Raw genomic sequence first — 18386 nt, 5'->3', positions numbered from 1 at the left:
TAAAAGACAATTTATTTCTTGTTTCACAAAGTAATGATACTGTGTTTACTTGCATCACAAACAGCTGAAAAATAAGGTAAAACCAAAACACTGTATTTTTAAAGCCTGTACAAGGAAAAATACTGTCTCACACTTAACTCTGGCAAAGACAAATGAAGGCCAAATCTTAATTTCTGATTCAAAATACTAATTTAAGGCTTTGGGCCTTTGAACAAGAAGATTGATATTATCAGAACACTGATAAATTCATTCAAATTTATGCTGTGCAATCGCACTTTCATGGTGTTATTTTCAACAGCAAACAGCTGGTTTTTAAATATTGTATTCCAATGGATTGCTGCCATCAATACAACAATATCTGCTCTGTGCATATACACATTTTCACATGCTGCAGAGCACACATGGAGTATGTGGTACTGGTTTACCTCTCCTTTCACACACTTCTCTCACACAGCTCCTCTAATTATGGTAAAACCCTTGGAGATGTGAGACACTTTGGATGAGCTCAAAAAGAAAACATACATCTTGTGCACACCACAGTTTACGCCCACACCCTTTTCAGTCTGTCTGAGGAACTCATGTTTCTCATATTCATAGTATTTTAAGTTGACTGTACCTGCAAAAAAAGAGAAAAGGCTGCTGAGATTCCAACACCTGAGGTATTACCCTCCTTTCCTTCCCATCCAGTACCATACATTTTCCCTTTTACAATTACTTTTTTTGTTATGCTTCAAAGTTTAAATAAAATAACAAATAGATCACTTTTCCAGCCTGTCCTACAGTCTGTGACTTTATGACTGTTGGCACTTCCACATAGAACGGGTAAAAGCAACATTTTCCTGTCACGATGCGGTTTTCACAGTGTGGTGATTTCAGAGCGGCTTCCAGCTGCCAGTGCTCAGCTTTCAATTGCTTTTTTGGCACTTAACAAACAGCTCACACAGTCATTCAGTCAGCTTTGGTGTGTCAGCCTCTGAGCTTCACAGTGGCACTTTCTGCAGGTCTGGAGCAAATGCTGCCCTGTTCCTGCAGCTGAGCTCTTAGGCTGGCTGGGCTTGGTGGCTGTCACCGATGCATCAGGCCTGCTGAGAAGGAAGAATTTCCCTTCCCTGCGGAGCTCTTGCTGCTTGTAGATCGGCTCTCCAAACCAGAGCTCGCACAGTGGAGAAGAAACACAGTCCCATCACAGTTTTCCGGTAATCCGGCTGCACAGGGCTCCAAGCGCCAGGACTTTCTTCAGGGAGACAGCCCCGGGGCCAGATGCCTCCATCGCGGCCCCCATCCCCTCAGAGGCTGGTGTCGATGGCGCCCGCTTTGGCCTTCAGGGTGGCCTCAGACAGAGTGTCCGGCTGTCCATCCCGACAGAAGAGCACCGCGGGAGTCTTGCAGGCCCACATGGCCACCTCTCCGCCGCTGGCCGGGCTGGAGGAGGACAGGCCGCTGCCCGGGGGGCCGCTGTGCCGATTGATGTAGCGCTCCCGGACACGCTCGGCCCGGCTCCGGGGCTCCGGCTGCCGGCCGGGCACCGACAGGTAAGCCACCATGTTGTTCCTAGTCCTGTAGCCGCCCTCCCGGCTGCGCCGCAGCAGCACCGAGATGTTGGGGTTGCGGGCGGCGTAGATGAGGGGGTTGATGGCGCCGTTGGCCCAGGCCATCCCGCTGGCCACGGCGTCCATGGTGGGCGAGAAGGGCAGGCGCCCGGCAGCCGCGGCCAGCCCCAGGATGCAGTAGGGCCCCCAGCAGCAGATGATGGAGACGATCATGATGAGGACGGTGGTGGCCGTGCGCATCTCCCCGTAGGCGCGCAGCAGGTGCCCGTAGGTGGTGAGGGGCCGCACGCGGCTCTCGGCGAGCCGCACCGCCCGGCAGATGTTGAAGTGGCAGAAGCACATGACGGCGAAGGGCAGGAGGTAGCAGAGCACGATGAGGGCAGCGCCGTAGGGCGGCCCGAGCCGCGAGGAGCCCCAGGGCAGCACGTAGACGCAGCGGTAGGCGCCGGGGTTGGCTTCGCGCCGCCCCTCGCCCGCCAGCCCGTACCAGGGCCCGGCCAGCGCCAGCGCCGCCAGCCACACCGCGGCCAGCAGCTGCGCGGCGCGGCGCCGGCCCATCTTGTGCCGCGGCTGGCGGACGATGGCACAGTAGCGGTCGAAGGAGAGCAGGGCCATGGTGAGCGTGGCCGCGATGCCCAGCCCGGCGTGGAGGGCGGCGCTGGCCAGGCACAGGCGCTGCCCGAAGAGCCAAGCGCCGGGCGGGCGGCTGAGCAGGCTGAGGAAAGCCAGCGGCAGGCAGAGCAGGGCGCCCAGCAGCTCCGACAGCGACAGCGACAGCACGAAGGCGTTGGTGACCGTGCGGAGCTGCCGGTGCCGGGCGATCACCAGCACCACCGCCCCGTTGCCCAGCGCCGAGAGGGCGAAGATGAGCAGCAGCGCGGCGGCTTGCGAGGCCAGCGCCGCCGCCGACCACCCCCCCGCCGCCGCCGCCGCCGCCGCCGCCCCGCCGCTCTCGTTGCCGCCGCCGCCGCGGGAGAGGTTGCCCGGCACGGCCGCCGCCGGCTCCATGCGCAGCCTCATGGCCCGGCCCCGCCGCGGCTGCAGAGGCCCCGCCGCTCCCGGCCCCCCCGGCCGCTGACGTCGCTCGGCCGCCGTTGCCCGGGGAACCGGCCCGGCCCGGCCCGGCTGGACCCGGGGGCGGCGGAGCGGAGCCCTTACAGACGAGCGGTGGGGCCGCGGTATCGCACTCCACACCGGCGTCAGCCCCATCCCGGAGTCGGCGATGGGTCCCCACAGATGTGCTCCCCTGGCAGCTCCTCTCCCCATCACGAAGGACCGGCTACCCCCAGACACTCAGGTGGAGGCCGGGATCACCACCCCGCCTCACCGGGCTGGGGTTTGAGGGATCATCACTTGTAGGATTGAGGGATCAGGCCAGGGATCTGCCATGGGCAGCAAGACCCTTTCCCCCCACAGTCATCCGTGCTCTAGCTGCCTGCCCCTAGCTGAAATTTTTCTTAGGGATGGGGGTGGAGAATAGGTAATGCAGGATGCATCCCAATTAATGCCTGAAGAGCCTCCAAACGTCCTGTGCTGGGCTTTGTGACTTTCTGTCCGAGCTCCTTCCCAAGAGCTGGGCTGGGGGGCTGGTCAGAAGAGAGATGCCCAGAAGATGAAAACACAGGTAAGAGTGTGCTCCTGCAAGCTCAGAGGATGTGTGTGTCACTTCTTGTTCTCTTGGACTAGAGGTTGTATGGGACTTACAAGGGGGTTACAGGAAAGCTGGGAGCAAGAGCCCCACATACCATCCTAAAAACCCTCTATTGTCAGCACAGCAGTTGAATAAATGGGGATTTTTGTTTCCTCCTGCTACAAAGTTATTTTCAAGCTGACAGAAATTCCTCCCAGGCTTTTCTGTGCCAACCTTATCTAAGTTCACCAGTATGACTTTCTCCCTTCTGCTGCATGAGCTTCTGTGAGATGATCATTCTCATTTTCATGTCTCATTTTAACAAGTGCCAGTTCCTCCCATGGGTGTCTGCATTTAACAAGCACCATTTTGTCCAGAGACACAGTGGAAGTGACAGACCACCAGAGGTCTGAAGCTCTGCTCCTGCCACTGCAAATGCTTGTTTTTTCCCTGGAGGGACTCTGACAAAACAAGCACTGACTGCACTCTGGTGCACAAGCTGCCCCTGGACTGGGACAAAATCAGTAAATAATTAGCAGTCAAAGGTCTTAATGGCTCAGACCTTCAAACACAGCTGCTCCTGTTGAAAGTTAACCACAGGGTATTTGCAGCCAGTGGTCCAAGATAAGCGAGAGAGGAAGGCTTAGGGAAGCAGCACAGCATGGACACTCAGCAGGAACATAGGAAATTCTGATCAAATAGCTGCATCCAGCCCCTGGGTGCAGGAGAGTCCTGGTGGGGTGAAATGAGTGAGGAAAGGGTTGTCTGGACAGGCTGAGCAGGGAAGCTGGGGCATGAGACAGAGCAGCACAGCTGGCTGAGCAGGAGACAAGAAGAGCTAGCAATTCAAACCCAGTCATGACATACTCAGCAGAATCCTGCAAATGAGCTCTGAGAGTGAAAACAAGGAAAACGGCAGAGTTTTCAGTTGGCATTTAATAGAAATCTAATTTTGAAATTCATAATTTGTAGACATAGAGAAGGCACATAAATTTGAAGGCAGCTCTCCCAAGATCAGCTCCGTTTTCTGTGAATTATTGGGAAGAAAAAGAAGAAAACGACTACAGCTTCTCAGAGCAGCTTGTATATGCTAATCATAGTGCACCCAATATGCTAATCACAACAGGGCAACAAGCCTGTTATCCTGAAATGTGACAAATGCTGTCACACCACCCAAGGCTGTTCCTGTTCCAGAGTGTGGGGAAGCAAACAGAAGTTTATGGGCAGGAGAAGTGCAGCACCATCAGTGAGACTTTGCCACCACCCATGGCTCGGGTCACTTGAAGAAGAAGCCGTGTTTCAGTGGGTCCTCCTCTTCGACAGTGAAGGTGGCTGTACCAGTATAAAAGGCTTCTCCAGAGACTTCCACAATGACAGCGTTGTAGTTCCCAAACTTGGCTTCCTGCAGAGGGATTGGGATGAGGGTAGAGGCAACAGAAGGTTCTCCACTCTCCCAACCCCACAGAATTCCTGTGCTACCTGGCATTTATGCAGACACCCCTTCCCAAGCACTCTGTCTTGCCCTGCTACATCCCAAAGCGTGTAGCAGCCACATAAAACAAGGCCCTAAAATCTTCCAAGTGCCAGGTTGGTGGGAGGGCAAGACCTACAGGCACCTCCCTCCTTCCCTACACCCTTCCCCAGGCACAGAAAGGCTTTTCTGCTTCCCCACTGAGCACATTTCCAGCAGCCCTTGAGACAGGGAAAAGCCCAGCACAAGCCACTTGCCTTCACTGCCTTCCCAGTGAACAAGGAGCCCGTGGTGCTGCTCCGGAAGGTTCTGCTCTGGTCCAGCTGGATGAGTCCCTTATGGTACTGCAAGGCAATGCGAGCTGTCACCCCCGAACCTGTCGGACTTCGGTCAACCTACAGCAGAAGAGATGAACCAGCTCCAGATTTTGGTGTTTAATACAAAATGAGATTGCTCCCTTCAGTTCTCTCTGCCACCTTTACACTGCACTTGGGCGAAGCCACTCCAACCCAGGGTTTTGTAGAGAATTCAGGTATATCAGAGCTGAGAAGGAAAAAAGCAGCAAGTTTGGGGTACTTTTGGACTGTGATTGGCTTTGGCACAGTTAGGGATGGATCATCTACTTTGCACTGAGGCTATTTAGGAACACTTGGAATCTTCCCAGCATCTTAAAAGGACTGAGAGGGGCTAAGGCCACCTGCCCCATTCTCACACCTCAAGGCAAGATTGGTTCTCCTTATGCTGAGGGGATTCCTGGCCAGCATGGTTTTTAAAATCTCCAAAAACACAGCTTCTCAGGTGATCTGTCCCAGTGCTGCATACTCCTCACTGCTGGGAAGTCCAACCAGAACTTCCCCTGCCATTTAGGTCATACCTTATGCTCTGCAAACAAGAACAGAATTTTAACACCCTATTTCTCTCCTGTTGTTCATCCCTAGCAGATGTTCCCTGGATTAGGACTTCAGGGACATGCACTATGCTGGGTTCCTGTCACAGCCCCTGAATCCTGGATTCCAATCAACAGGTTCTGGATATGAAACTTTTTGAAATGTCACCATCTAAGGTGTGAAGAAGGATTTCTGCTATTAGTAGCAAAACCAGAATCGGCACTCGGCTCTCCAGGGACATGACAGCAGCACAAGCAATCACTGCCCAAACTAAGAATCAGAACAGTCTCTCTTCTTTGCAGAGGATCTAAGGGACAATTGTGGTGCCTCTTGTGCCTGAGAAGAGCTCGTTTCTGTACCTGTTCATCTGCAAACACACAGATGTTGGTGGTGGGCTCCTCGCTAAAGGCATCTTTCCCATCTGTCAGTATGGTGCCATAGAGGAAAGCCAGGTCTTCGCTCTCAGGGTGATGAAGTTTGAACTGGGAACAGCACAGAGAGGGTCACAAATGCACACAACAGCAGCAATGTGTGCAGTGCAGCTTCTGTGAGAGACCAAGGAAGGGGACAAGGCCACATTACTGCATTTCCACCTCTGCTTTGCAGGTAACAGAGAGAAGCAGGAAGGCTCCTTCTCACATCCTTGTTACAGACTGAAATTCAACATGGGGCCAGGAGGATGGGACTCTCCCACCATGCTGAGCATCTCAGTCTGGTGCAGTCACCCCAAAGGGAACATGCTGGGATACCACAGTGCTCATCCATACCTGTTTCTTCACGGCTTCTGTCACTGCACTTGCTGCACTGACAAGGTCTCTGGTCTTTGAAGAGCACACATCAAGGCCCAGCTGCTCGGCACTGAGGAAGGCGTAGAAAGTGCCACCATAGCCAATGTCAACCACCACCTTCCCATGGCCAGGGACATCAATGGCCAAGTCTGAGCAGAAAAAGGGAGGAAGGTGAGGAGCTAAAACTGTGCGAAGCCATGGGCTCGCAGAGTGAAGGAACCCAGTGGATGGGGGTGGTAACTTGAGTACTCCTATGGCACCTTATAGAGCTCATCACCCTGGTGACCTCTGCAGAACTAGGGAGATAACTGCCTGATGCCCCTCAGCCAGGCCACCACCAACCACCCCACAAAACCCGGCGGTCCCCACCGGTGGCGGCAGCGAAGGCGGGCACGCTGTGGAAGCGCACGGGGTTGCCGCTGCGGCGGCCGTCCCAGGGCACGAAGGCGGTGACGGGCCCGCAGGGGCAGCGCAGGCGGACGGCGGTCTCGGGCCGGGTGGGCTCCGGGACCAGCCCGTAGTCGAGGGCGAAGCGGCCGAGGGCCATGACGGCGTGGCCGCACATGGCGCTGTAGCCGGCGCAGTGCAGGAACAGGGCCGCCAGGTGCGCGCCTTCCGCCGCCGCCCCGCCGCGCACCACCACGGCCCCGTACATGCCGGCGTGGCCGCGCGGCTCGTGCATCAGCGCCCGCCGCACGTGGTCCTGCCTGGCCGCCACCTCCCGCCGCAGCGACAGCAGCGACAGCCCCGCCGCCGCCGCCTGTTCCGCCGCCTCCAGCCGCGGGATGATGCGCAGCGGCTCCCCGCCCGTGTGCATCTCCACCGTCTGCAGCATCGCGCCCGAGGGAGAGTGCGGCGGCAGCGGCTGTCCCGTTCCGCCACTGTCCCCGTCACCGCCGCCCTGCGCCGCCATCGCACCCGCTCCGCCGGGGCGGCGACACAGGCCACACCCCGAGAGGCCACGCCCACGAACAGGAGACCACGCCCCGCTCTGCCCTCTCTGCATGACGTCACGCTCACGTCACGCCCACATAATGCAGTCCCGCCTCATGGCCACGCCCACACCGTAACCACGCCCCCAGACCGCACCCCCGGAGGCCCCGCCCCTTGCGTGTTCCCGCGCCCACATTCCCGGGGCGCCGGCCCGCGGCGGAAGCGGAAGCGCCGTGCCGGAAGTGCCGGGGAGGCGTTGCTGGGTTACCGCGATGTTCCGCGCCGGTAGGACCGGCGGGGATGGGGCACCGGGACGGGGCTGGGAATGACGGTGGGGGTGTGGATGGGGCTGAGGTGTTGTCAGCGGCTGGAGCGGGCCGGGGCTGGCGTTCGGTGCCTCTTCCGGTAACGCGGCCCGCGCTCTCCCCACAGCTGTGGACATCCAGCCCGCCTGCCTCGGGCTGTACTGCGGCAGGACCGTGCTGTCGGTGAACGGCTCCGTGGAGACGTACGGGGACTGCGGGGTGAGTGCGAGGCTCGGGCCGGTGCGGGGGGCTCGGCGGGTCCCAGCCCTGCGGCTCGGGGTGACCGGGGCTGCGGGGGCGACAGCAGCAAACGGGACACCAACAGGAGCTGCACCGGGACACGCTTCACGAAGAACGTGCTGGAGGCTCGGTGCTGAACCCGAGCTGAGTGGAAAAGCTGGAACAGAACGGGATGGTGTTGGAGAACTGTGCTGAAATAAATCGCTGTGCTCTCCGATTTTATTGGAGTGCTAAGGGAGAGCGAGATTCAGGAAGGGTGGGATGAAAGGGGGGCAAGAAACTGGGGAACAGTGGTTGTGAGCAGCCTGGTGAGGGAGCTGAGATGAAAAGGAGTGGTGTGACAGCAGGAGAGGAAAATGGAGGCTTGCATGAAGGCTTTTAATCATGCCTCACCCTTGTTTATATTAAAATGAAGAACCAGAGAGAGAGCAAGTCTCAGTTGAGAAATTACTGGGGTTTTGTCTTTTTGAAATCTGGTCTATGTCTTGCCCTGTACTGCTTCAAGCTGTTTTTCCATTAGCTGCAGTGATTTGCTTTTGGGATTCTAAATACAACCTCTGCTTTCTGTAGGTGTGTCCTAGAGGCCAAAGAACTGATGACAACAAAATCTGCCGGGAATGTGTGGGGTCTCCAGACCGCTATGACTGGCTGTACCTCGGCTTCATGGCCATGTTGCCCCTGGTTTTACACTGGTTCTTTATTGAGTGGTATTCTGGAAAAAAGAGGTTTGTATACCCTTTCTCTAGATGAGTTGTTTAAAACTGGAAGTCTTTTATCCATGAGTGATCAGTCTGAGATACTGAACTGTCCAGCAGTTCCTAGACTGGTTTGGGTTGTGGGGAACATTAAAGATCATCCAGTTCCAATTCTCTCTCATGGGCAGGGACACTTTCCAGTAGACCAGGTTGCCCAGAGCCCCATCCACCCTTGTTGTTGATTGAGCTGATACGGTTCACAGAAGTTTAGAGCAGCTGTAGGAGGGTTTATTTACAAATGTAAGTGTCCTGCAGGACACCCTTTCCAGTCACTGCCCTCAGGGCATGGTCCATACCTCTTTAATGTGGCGGTGCACAGTCCATCTGGCAGTTTGGGCTGGATTTGGTTTCCCAGCAGACAGAAGCAGCAGGCTGCATCATCCCCACTCTCGTGACTCAGTGTCAGCAGGGCTGCACAAGTGCACTGAGAGGATGGGTTTGAGTTTTCTCTTTAGGAATATGTATTCTGGGTTTAGGTCTTGATAGCAGAGCTACTGTGGCCTTAACAGCAGAGAAGTTCTGTAAAAAAGTTTAAATCCATAGCTGCATGTGGCCATTAGCTGTCAGACTGGAGTTTTTTAATGATGGTTCCGGAGTATACTGAACTGTGCCTGTCCATGGCAGGGGGTTAGAGCTGCATAGTCTTTAAACTCCCTTCTAACCCAAGTCATTGTGTGATTCTATGAGGACTGAAAAGATAGGGGACTGGGAATGTTTAATATATGAATATTTACCATCTTCAACAAGAACTTGCAACTTTGGAAGTTCTGCTTATATCACATGCAGCAATGTCACCCCTTCTGAGACATGTGGCGCGTTACCCTCACTGCTCTTCTCTTTTGCACCCTAAATCATCTGAGATTGTCAAAGTGGCTTTTAACTCTGCAGAAGGCTCTGCCCAGCCCAGGCCCCCCATTTCCAGCGGGTGTTGGGCTTTGGCAGGAGCTGGCAGCGGGGCAGTGCCGGTGTGTGTTGTCCCGCAGCTCCAGCGCGGTGCTGCAGCACCTGACGGCGTTGCTGGAGTGCAGCGTGGCGGCCGTGGTGACGCTGCTGCTCAGCGACCCCGTGGGCTCCCTGCACATCCGCTCCTGCCGCGTGAAGAAGCTCTCGGACTGGTACACCATGCTCTACAACCCCAGCCCCGACTACATCACCACAGTGCACTGCACCCACGAGGCCGTCTACCCACTGTGAGTGTCAAGGGTTTGTGCTCCCTGCCCTTTGTACAGCTGGCTTTCTGTCCCTGCCTCTCCTCAAAGCTGCCAGAAGTGTTCAGGTGGAGCTGGGATCAATGAAGTCAATTCCTATAATCCTTGGTGCATTGAGCTGTTTTTCGTAGATTTAGCGACACTTAATGACTTTCTGAGTAATCAAAGAAAGTGGCATAGCCCAGCCTGTCGCACAATCAATTTAGTTGGAAAAGATCTCTGGGATCATTGAATCCAACCTATGGCCCAACACCACCATGGCACTGAGTGCCAATTCCAATCTTTCCTTAAGCAACTCTAGGGATGGTGACTCTGTCACCTCCCTGGACAGCCCATTCCAGTGTCTGATCACCCTTCCTGTGAATAAATTCCTGCTGATGTCCAACCTGAACCTCCCCATGTGCAGTTTGAGAATGTCCTCTCGTCCTGTCACTAAGTAGCTTAAAAATTTTCTTTTTGTTTTCCTTTTCTTGAAAAAGAAATGTCTTGACTGTTTCCCCTAGGGAAAAGTGAGCCCATCATTTACACCTTTTGCCTATAAAGTCTTTAGAGCTCACTGACTAACCCTAAGTTCCTTGGTTGTGACTCAAATCAACATGAGAAAAGTGCATATTTTAAGGATGTTTTTTTTCTTCCAGGTACACCATTGTGTTTATCTATTATGCCTTCTGTCTCGTGTTGATGATGCTGCTTCGACCTCTCCTGGTTAAGAAGATTGCCTGTGGCTTGGGAAGGTCTGACCGATTTAAAAGCATTTATGCAGCACTCTACTTCTTCCCCATCCTCACCGTGCTGCAGGCCGTGGGAGGAGGCCTCCTCTGTGAGTTCTCTCCTAAAAACACTCCTGAACACACCTATAAATGCACACTGAGGACTTCAGGGAGAGTAGGGAGGGACACTTTTTGCTTTGGGAATAAGGATATTGTTTAGGGTTATTTGGAGGGGTTTCACCTGAAAAGGTTGCTCATTAGGAGCTCTGTCCTCACCAGGCTCCTGCCCAACACTGCTTTGCCTCAGGCAGTGCTGCTAGAGATTGTCCCTTTCCCAAAGAAGGAATAGAGGGGGTGTGAGAGGAAAGTACTTCTGAGTGAGCTAGTGCCATTTTTTGCTAAGGCAGAGTTTGTCTGATTTTGGAGATGGATTTCAGTGTAAATTTGGGGAGATTGACTATTTTTGGTTTAGCTTCCAGCATTCTTGTCACATTTGGAGAAGTGCCACAAAATCTCCACTCAGCCTACTTCTCTCATTATGTGCCTTTTTCAATTTGTGGTGTAAGTGTTGAGTAACTCCACTGAGAAACAGCAGAAAACCTCAGAGGGAACAGCTGAAGGGCTGTGCTTGGCTGACCCTCACTGCTGTGCATGTGTGGTGCCGTGCTAAGAGGCAGCTAGAGCAGCTCAGTTTGCTTCACACCTGTGGAAAAACTCTCTGCTGAAGGATAAACCATGCCATTTTTCATCTGCTAATGTGTTGCATGTTTGCCTTTAGATTATGCCTTCCCATACATCATCCTGGTGCTCTCTTTGGTTACACTGGCTGTGTACATGTCTGCTTCTGAAGTGGAGGTGGGTAAACATGTTTCCTGTGTTAAAACTCAGAGTAAAAAAAGACTTGAGTGAGCAGAGACCACTTTGTCTCTTGCCTTTTCTCAGTGGTGTATTTTACATTTAAGCCTCTTCCTTTATCCCTTCCCCTCTTGGCTGGAGGAGTCTCACATGAGAATTCCCTCTGATGGTGCACTGAGAAGCTGTGTGTGTGCTGGAAGGGCTCAAACCCAGGAGGCTTCACGTGGTTTTTGTGCTCTAGCTGTCACACCTCTTAAATTTCAGGAGCTGGGTAACAGGCTGAATGCTAAGAGGATATTTTGTTTATTTTGCAAGTTTTTCAAGGATTTGCTCGTGAGGAAGAAAAGGCTCGTTGTCCTCTTCAGCCACTGGTTACTTCATGCCTATGGAATCATCTCCATTTCCAAACTGGATAAGCTTGAGCAGGACCTGCCTTTGCTTGCCTTGGTACCTGCCCCTGCCCTCTTCTACTTGATGACAGCAAAGTACACAGAGCCCTCACGCATCCTCTCCGAAGGTGGGAATGGACATTAAAAGGAGCCTGTGCCAACAACTCTGTCCCAGTGATCTGGATGAAGCAGTTTTAGTGCTTGTCACGCTTTGGAAACTTCTGTTTCTAAAAAAGAAGTTGTTTATGTGCCAGACTTCTGGTGAAACACCTCTGGGTGAGACTGTATAATGTTAAAAAGCTGCACTTTGTATTCTTCCTAAGTATCTGGTATAGATCAAAAGCAATGTCTTTTTATCTGTTTATCACTGTGAATCTGTATAAAAAGCTTGTGACACGTCCTAGTACAATGGTTTGCTTGTGTATTGTGCATTTCCTAACATGATATTTGAATAAAACAATAGAGCCTGGTTTTCAATAGACTTTAATAAAAAAAAAAATAAAAAAATAGAGCTTGAATATACCAGAGAACTTGATTTTTTCATCACATACTCTAGCTTCTATCCCCCACCAGTGGATACAGACTATTTTCTTCCTTCCAGCAAAAGATAAAACATGCATGATTCTTCATGATATTTGAGTCTGACTGCTGGAGAAGAAATGCACTGTAAAAGGAGAAGAAATACCCTGTAAAATTCTCCATAAGGTAGAGTTTATGCTCTGTGTGCCTCATATATGGAGACCTTCCTGGAGAGCATTAAATAGATCAAAGATTTTCTTTTTGTGGTAGTTGGGTTAATATTGGTCAGCACAAGTTGATGCTGTAGAGGTTCTAGAGGAAGAGGCAGAGCAGTGCTGAAGGGCCAAAAACAGAGCCAAGAGTAAGAAGATCCTCTCAAATTAAACTCCTTCCACTGTGTGGATCTTTGGCTGTAACAGTGCAGATATCTATATGTTTGTGACAACAATGCTTTTTTCATTCTAGCACCTGCCACCACTGCTAAGGACAGAGTCTGCCAGCAGCTCAGAGGCTTTGAAAGGTGTCACCTCAGCCAGGCTGCCTTGAGCTGTCACTCTCCTCCATAGAAGGGTTGTTTTTGTTTTGTCTGATATGCCCTTCCTCATAGCTTTATGTGTTTTTTTTATTTTAATGTGAAATGCCACTTGGCAGGCTCACTGCACCTAAAAATTGTGTGCAGACAAACTCACTCTTGCATGCAGAAGCGAGGTTTTATTTAGGGATTGAGGTAGTAATTGATCTTAAATCAAATACTGTCTGTATTGCTGTGTACAATGTGTAATTTGCAGACACAGTGATCTAGAGGAGAGTTCTAAAAGTATGGGATTAAAATTGGTGTTAAATACCACATCTAAGGACTTTACTCTTTCATGTATATTTCTGTGTGGACTGTGTATTGGGTTTAAATGTTGTGTTAGATCTTGTTTTTAAAAGGAAAGTAACAAGCCCCAGGTGAAGAGTACATATTTTGTTAGGTCTGGAAAAACACTGTGTTGATTTTGAAAGCAGATTGAGGGATTCTGTTAAAAGCAAAGCTTATAGGAAGGGAGTGCACCCCATGGACCTTGCCTGGCACCCCAACCACTGACCTTTCAGCTGGACTCCAGTGCTTTAGCCTTCAGCAAAACCTGGAATGTGAAATACAAATTCATAAAGTCTTTTATCATCTTCTCTCAGTAGCATTAAAAGAATAATATATATATATATATATATATTTATATACATAATGGCAGCCACAGAAGCAGCAGTACAAATTGTTCACATGAAAATTCTAAAGAGCACAAACATTAATTAACCACATAGTCCTGAAGCAATAACCACCCAGCCACAAGCTGCAGGAGCTGGGGTCTGATAGTTTTATTTATCCTTTGTGGAAAAGCAAACACACAGTTCTGGGAAGATCAGACTGTTTTACAGCCCCCTCACTGCTATTCCCACAGCTCTTCAGGAAGTGGAAGTTAAGGATGATTAAGGAAGTTAAGGAATGCCTTAAAGCATTTCTGGTTCTTCTAATAAATGGTCTCAGTGTGCAGCTGAAGGATTGGACACACTGCTCGTGTTTCAGAGATTCAGAGAATCACAGAAGAGTTTGGATTGAAAGGGACTAAAAATCCATCCAGTTTCAAGCCCCTGCCATGAGTAGGGACAGCTTCCACTATCCCAGGTTGTTCCAAACCCTGTCCAGCCTGTCCTGGACCACTCCCAGGGATGGAGCAGCCACAGCTGCTCTGGGCACCCTGAGCCAGGGCCTGACCACCCTCACAGGGGAGAATTCCTTCCTAAACTTAATCCAATCTAAACCTCTTTTTCAGTTTGAAGCCATTCCTCCTTTTCTATCACTACAGTGCCTGATGAAACCAGCTAAGAATTAATATACTGTGGGATTTAGAAGGAAAGAAGGAAGTGTGGAAAAATAAAGAAGTTCGGTATATCTTACAGTGATCACACATTCTGGATTTTTTGACAGAGTATCCAGTCCTTCCAGCTTGTATTGTAGCCTGCTATAAAAAACACTGATCTTTTCCTCTAATTGCTGAACTTCTGTTCTTAGAGCTGGCACTGTGTTCAGTATTTCCCACTCATTTTCCAGAAATCTGTGTAGTGATACAGAGTAAAATTTATTTATTTTTTTTCTTAATATGAAAAACCCACAAAATGTTAAGAAACTTGTTTTGCTTATCTTGTTTTCCCACAGCTTGACTACCAGACCTACAGCTCTGCAGGAACTTTTTCAAGTACCCAATCTTTGTATAAAAAAAACCCAAAGTTTGGTTTTCTTACAGGAAAACTGGTGAAAAAACTTACTTCATCATTTATTTGAATTTCTGTTAAAAATTAAAGCCACACCCAACCAGAAAAATATTACAAGGCTGATGAGCTGAATGAGAACAGCAAGAACATTATGAGGTACAGACTTAAGAAAAGCTTGAGTATCAGACCAACAAAAGGAATAAGGAAAAATTGTTTTTACACATTGTTGGAAAACACAGATTTAATAATTTGCCTCATATGATTTCAAAGAAGGTAGTGCCTTATTTGCAATATGGAACTTTGTTTTTTACATGGTAAATGAAATAGATTTAGGCAAACCAGTACACCAGAAAATTTAAGTTCATCTTTTGAATAAAGATCTCCTCTGACCATCCCATCAGAAGATTTACAACAGAATTAAGAGATAAAATAGGGTAGATTGCTGTGCCAAAAAAAGTAAAATATAAGGACTGAAAGATATTCTTTAAAATGTCACCTTAAAAAGAAAAAAAAGTAAATTATTTTTTGGTTTTGAAGTAGTTATTAACATGTTACCATGAAGCACTGTCAGATCATTCAGGCTTTTGCATATTGCTGGCTTGAGTTCACTGCAAAAATATCTTCTTTCATTATTGCTCTGTGAAAAAAATAATTACAACTGAGTATTAGCACAGTTTTCTAAATATTTTCCAAAGAGTTTCACTGTTTCTAGAGAGATCAGGAAGAATAAAATGAGTTTTACCTTATGGAAATACAAAGGTTAATGTATTCCTCTGACATTAAAAAGACAGTTTTTCTTTCAACAACATCATCCATTTCACTCCATCAAACAAATTTTAGGAGTTTCCCAAATCAACACAAGCCACTCTTGTCTTTGGCACCAAATAAAATGGGTGAGAAGAGCCAGAGCAGCACAAGCAGGGAAACTCTTCCTCCTTTGCTCCTACAAAATTGTGTTGACTCCATAATGTTGGGTCAGCTCTACCAGGACCCAGCTAAATTTCATCCTGGGGGAAGCCTTCGGTTCCAGACAGACAGGATCAGGTAGAGCTGATAGCCAAGGGCCTGAAAGATGTACAGAATCATTTCAAAGCATAAATTCCAAATTTCACAAGCCTGTTTCTCACCTCACCTGCATCCCAGCCCCCTTCATGTGCCAGGGAAGCCTTTTCCTACAATCCTACAGTGCACCAGACACACAATATTGATTATGCCCCAGGCAGGTGCCCTGCCCTTGGATACTCCTCTTTGTTTCCTTCCAAATTTCACCTCTCTTCTCTGCAAAGCAGAAAAAGGGTTTTTAGACCCTTTAATGACTGCACATTAGATTTAGGCTGTTATGACTAAAAGCAGGGTCTGTCAGTGAATGATTGATTTAAACAGGCTCATTTAATTTATCTATTTATTTTTAATTTTATGTATTTCTCTTTTAATTCTCTCTGGGTTTTCTTCCAAGGTTAGCCTGATGGGGTTTAATTCTTCTCCTTTTTACAGTAGAGGAAAGAATACTGAAAGTAATCTCAAAAGGTCATCTTAGTCCATCTCTGCTGTACAGCAGAATCAATTAGACCTAAGTACCCCAGACAGATGTTTGATTTGTCCTTAAAAACCCTGGTGGCAGAAATACTCTGTCTGCAAAACTCAGACAGCTGATTCCAGTTTGATTCCAGGGGCTTCCTCTGTGTGCTGGCAGTGCTTTCTAAGGGCCTTCTTCTTATGTTAAATCTCTTCTGTTCCCAGTGATTTGTCTGAAGAAGTGGACAAGGAGAAAAGCTTACTGTCTTGCTAGGAATTTTTATTTATTTGGTAGTTCCTTCCATGCCTTCTCTTAGATTTACATGTTTTAAATGGAAAAGTTGCACATTTCTTCAGTCTCTTTTTCATCATCTCTACTGAATTCCTCTTCAATCTCAAAATAATCTGCATCCTCCTCTAAACTCCAGGTCTGTCCTATACCACAGCTACAGGTGAGAACTCACACCTTAAACTTTTCCAGGCCACCTTTTCACACACACTGGTCTGACTGTTTGACTTTTTCACTGCTGCAAATCTGTGTTGACTTATGTTCAACTTTTCAACTTTAATCCTGTTTTTCACTGCTTAAATATCTCCCTCATGATGGATTTGCATGAATAACTGTTCCTACCTAAATGCAAAATAATGGATGTTTAAAAATTATTACGAACCTTTTTTCCCTTAAATTAATTTTCTGCCTTGTTAAAATAATTCTTAATTCTAGTTCTTCCCTGCAGAGGGTGCTCCCACTCTTATCATGTTTGTCATCTGCAGATATGATAAGCATTTGCTCTATCCTATCACCTGAGTCCTTCAGGAAAAAAAAGATTAATTCCAGTATGAGGCCAGACCTCCTGCAAACTAACAGGAATTATTCTTCTATTCAATCAGTAAAGCATGGATAACAATTATCTAGGGTGATTTTTCCAGCTGTTTTTGCTCAGCCTGAAAAAGAGGCAGTTGAAGGGACATAAAGGTGTGTAAAAATAGCACACCCCTTTGCTGGAGCAATTCAGGAGATGAGTTACTGTTTCTCATAACACAAGAACTGCAGGATGCCAATAAACTTCTGAGACAGCAGGTTTAAAACACGAGAATTCTTGTCCTTATTAAATAAATGATATAAGTTATTAGGGAGGATAAATGTCTGTGTGAGCTAAAAGAGTCAATCAGTGATAGGAGAATATTGCACTGAAGATCCAGCATAGCATAAAATTCCATCAAAAGCTATTAAAATGCAGATATCATCCTCACCCAGAGAAGTTCCTGACACTCCATTTGTCATGGAGATTATACAGAAGAAGGGTCATTCTATATTTGACTGTTCTTGCATTACTCCTCCAAGGAGGACTATTGATCACTGCAGAAGACAGGATCCTGGGAGGACCAGCCCTGAGCCTCACCCAGCGTGGCTATTTTGGGAACTGAAGCTGATTTGAACTTCACTCACCTATTCCTGATGAGCACTTAAATATAATCACGAGTAGCTCTGGCCAAAAAAAAGTCTAATTTGATGTATGTGCATCTCTCAGCATAGTGGAATTCATCTTGGTTAAGGCCAAAGAAGCACAAGTCACAAGTTAAATGACTTTTCAGTGGAAAAATACGTCCCTCTTGTTTTGCTGCAGTAGGTAAAAGCACAGAAAGGGAGGGCAGGAACAATCTATGCAGGTTGGGAGACTTGGAGAACAGAGAAACAAGATGATACCCAGGAAATAAAGCCAAACAAAGGAATGAAACTGGGCCCAGGATGTGAAGCAACACAGGATTCTGAACTCACTTCTGTACAGGACTTCAATGTCAAGTGCTGCACTCCCTGTTTTTTGTTCCCTCTGAGACTCTAAAGTTGGGTAAACCTGTCGTATCCACTCCTGTGATCAAAGACCAGAAACATCAGATAAACTCAAAGTATAGATGTTTGGATATTCTCACGAGCTTTACATTTCTTTTTCTTATAAAGGGCTGTAGCAGAAAAATTGGTATAAAAAATGAAAAAAAAAGTAAAACATGGAGAACAGAGGAAATGACTCCCTTGGCAGTAACAGATACGTGAGGAAGGCAGAGAAAGGTGAGCTGAGTCTCATTTCTGTGAACTACTTTGATATTTTGCATCACTGTCATGAGAAGAATGAGCTTGATCTGGCATAGTTCCGACAAAGGAATTTATTCCTCTCACACACATCACCTCCATAACACAGCATGCAGACTGAGGCATTTTGCAAATGAAAATAATGGAGGGCAAGTGCAAGAAATACTGAAAGCCCTGAAAGAAAAATGGAGGAGAAAAGGAAGCAACTTCAGTTGTTTCATCAAAACAGGAGGAAAAAAAGAAAAGCAGAACAAGTTTAAAAAGTAGAGAGTTTTACCAGTGTGTCACTGAG

General features: G+C 48.6%; 3 protein-coding genes across 3 annotated transcripts; 1 reads left to right on the top strand and 2 right to left on the bottom strand.

Moving 5' to 3' along the window:
- Positions 1–2743, bottom strand: GPR135 (G protein-coupled receptor 135). The gene has a single exon (XM_058850392.1). It carries the CDS (start codon positions 2568–2570, stop codon positions 1287–1289), a length of 1284 nt encoding a protein of 427 aa, XP_058706375.1. The 5' UTR covers positions 2571–2743; the 3' UTR covers positions 1–1286.
- A 1358-nt stretch (positions 2744–4101) lies between these two features.
- L3HYPDH (trans-L-3-hydroxyproline dehydratase) lies at positions 4102–7278 on the bottom strand. The gene is made up of 5 exons (XM_058847387.1): positions 6696–7278; positions 6306–6475; positions 5898–6020; positions 4905–5046; positions 4102–4578 (listed from the first exon to the last, which is right to left on the bottom strand). Exons 1-5 carry the CDS (start codon positions 7237–7239, stop codon positions 4457–4459), a joined length of 1101 nt encoding a protein of 366 aa, XP_058703370.1. The 5' UTR covers positions 7240–7278; the 3' UTR covers positions 4102–4456.
- A 154-nt stretch (positions 7279–7432) lies between these two features.
- On the top strand, positions 7433–12768 carry JKAMP (JNK1/MAPK8 associated membrane protein). Its single transcript, XM_058828995.1, has 7 exons — positions 7433–7544; positions 7692–7783; positions 8375–8529; positions 9543–9749; positions 10406–10587; positions 11256–11332; positions 11648–12768. The coding sequence occupies exons 1-7, from the start codon at positions 7532–7534 to the stop codon at positions 11864–11866; spliced, it is 945 nt and encodes a 314-aa protein (XP_058684978.1). The 5' UTR covers positions 7433–7531; the 3' UTR covers positions 11867–12768.
- Positions 12769–18386: the final 5618 nt, after the last annotated feature.

This window comes from Poecile atricapillus, chromosome 1, assembly GCF_030490865.1.
Source record: "Poecile atricapillus isolate bPoeAtr1 chromosome 1, bPoeAtr1.hap1, whole genome shotgun sequence".
NCBI lineage: Eukaryota > Metazoa > Chordata > Aves > Passeriformes > Paridae > Poecile > Poecile atricapillus.
This window is presented reverse-complemented; position numbering and strand designations above follow the sequence as displayed.

Coding starts and splice junctions, on each gene's coding strand:
- GPR135 (XM_058850392.1), bottom strand. CDS start 2,570: ATGAGGCTGCGCATGGAGCCGGCGGCGGCCGTGCCGGGCAACCTCTCC.
- L3HYPDH (XM_058847387.1), bottom strand. CDS start 7,239: ATGGCGGCGCAGGGCGGCGGTGACGGGGACAGTGGCGGAACGGGACAG. Junction 6,021..6,305: donor CAGAAGCCGTGAAGAAACAG/GTATGGATGAGC, acceptor TGCTGTTCCCAG/TTCAAACTTCATCACCCTGA. Junction 5,047..5,897: donor GTGTGTTTGCAGATGAACAG/GTACAGAAACGA, acceptor CTTCTGCTGTAG/GTTGACCGAAGTCCGACAGG.
- JKAMP (XM_058828995.1), top strand. Junction 9,750..10,405: donor CACGAGGCCGTCTACCCACT/GTGAGTGTCAAG, acceptor TTTTTCTTCCAG/GTACACCATTGTGTTTATCT. Junction 10,588..11,255: donor CGTGGGAGGAGGCCTCCTCT/GTGAGTTCTCTC, acceptor GTTTGCCTTTAG/ATTATGCCTTCCCATACATC.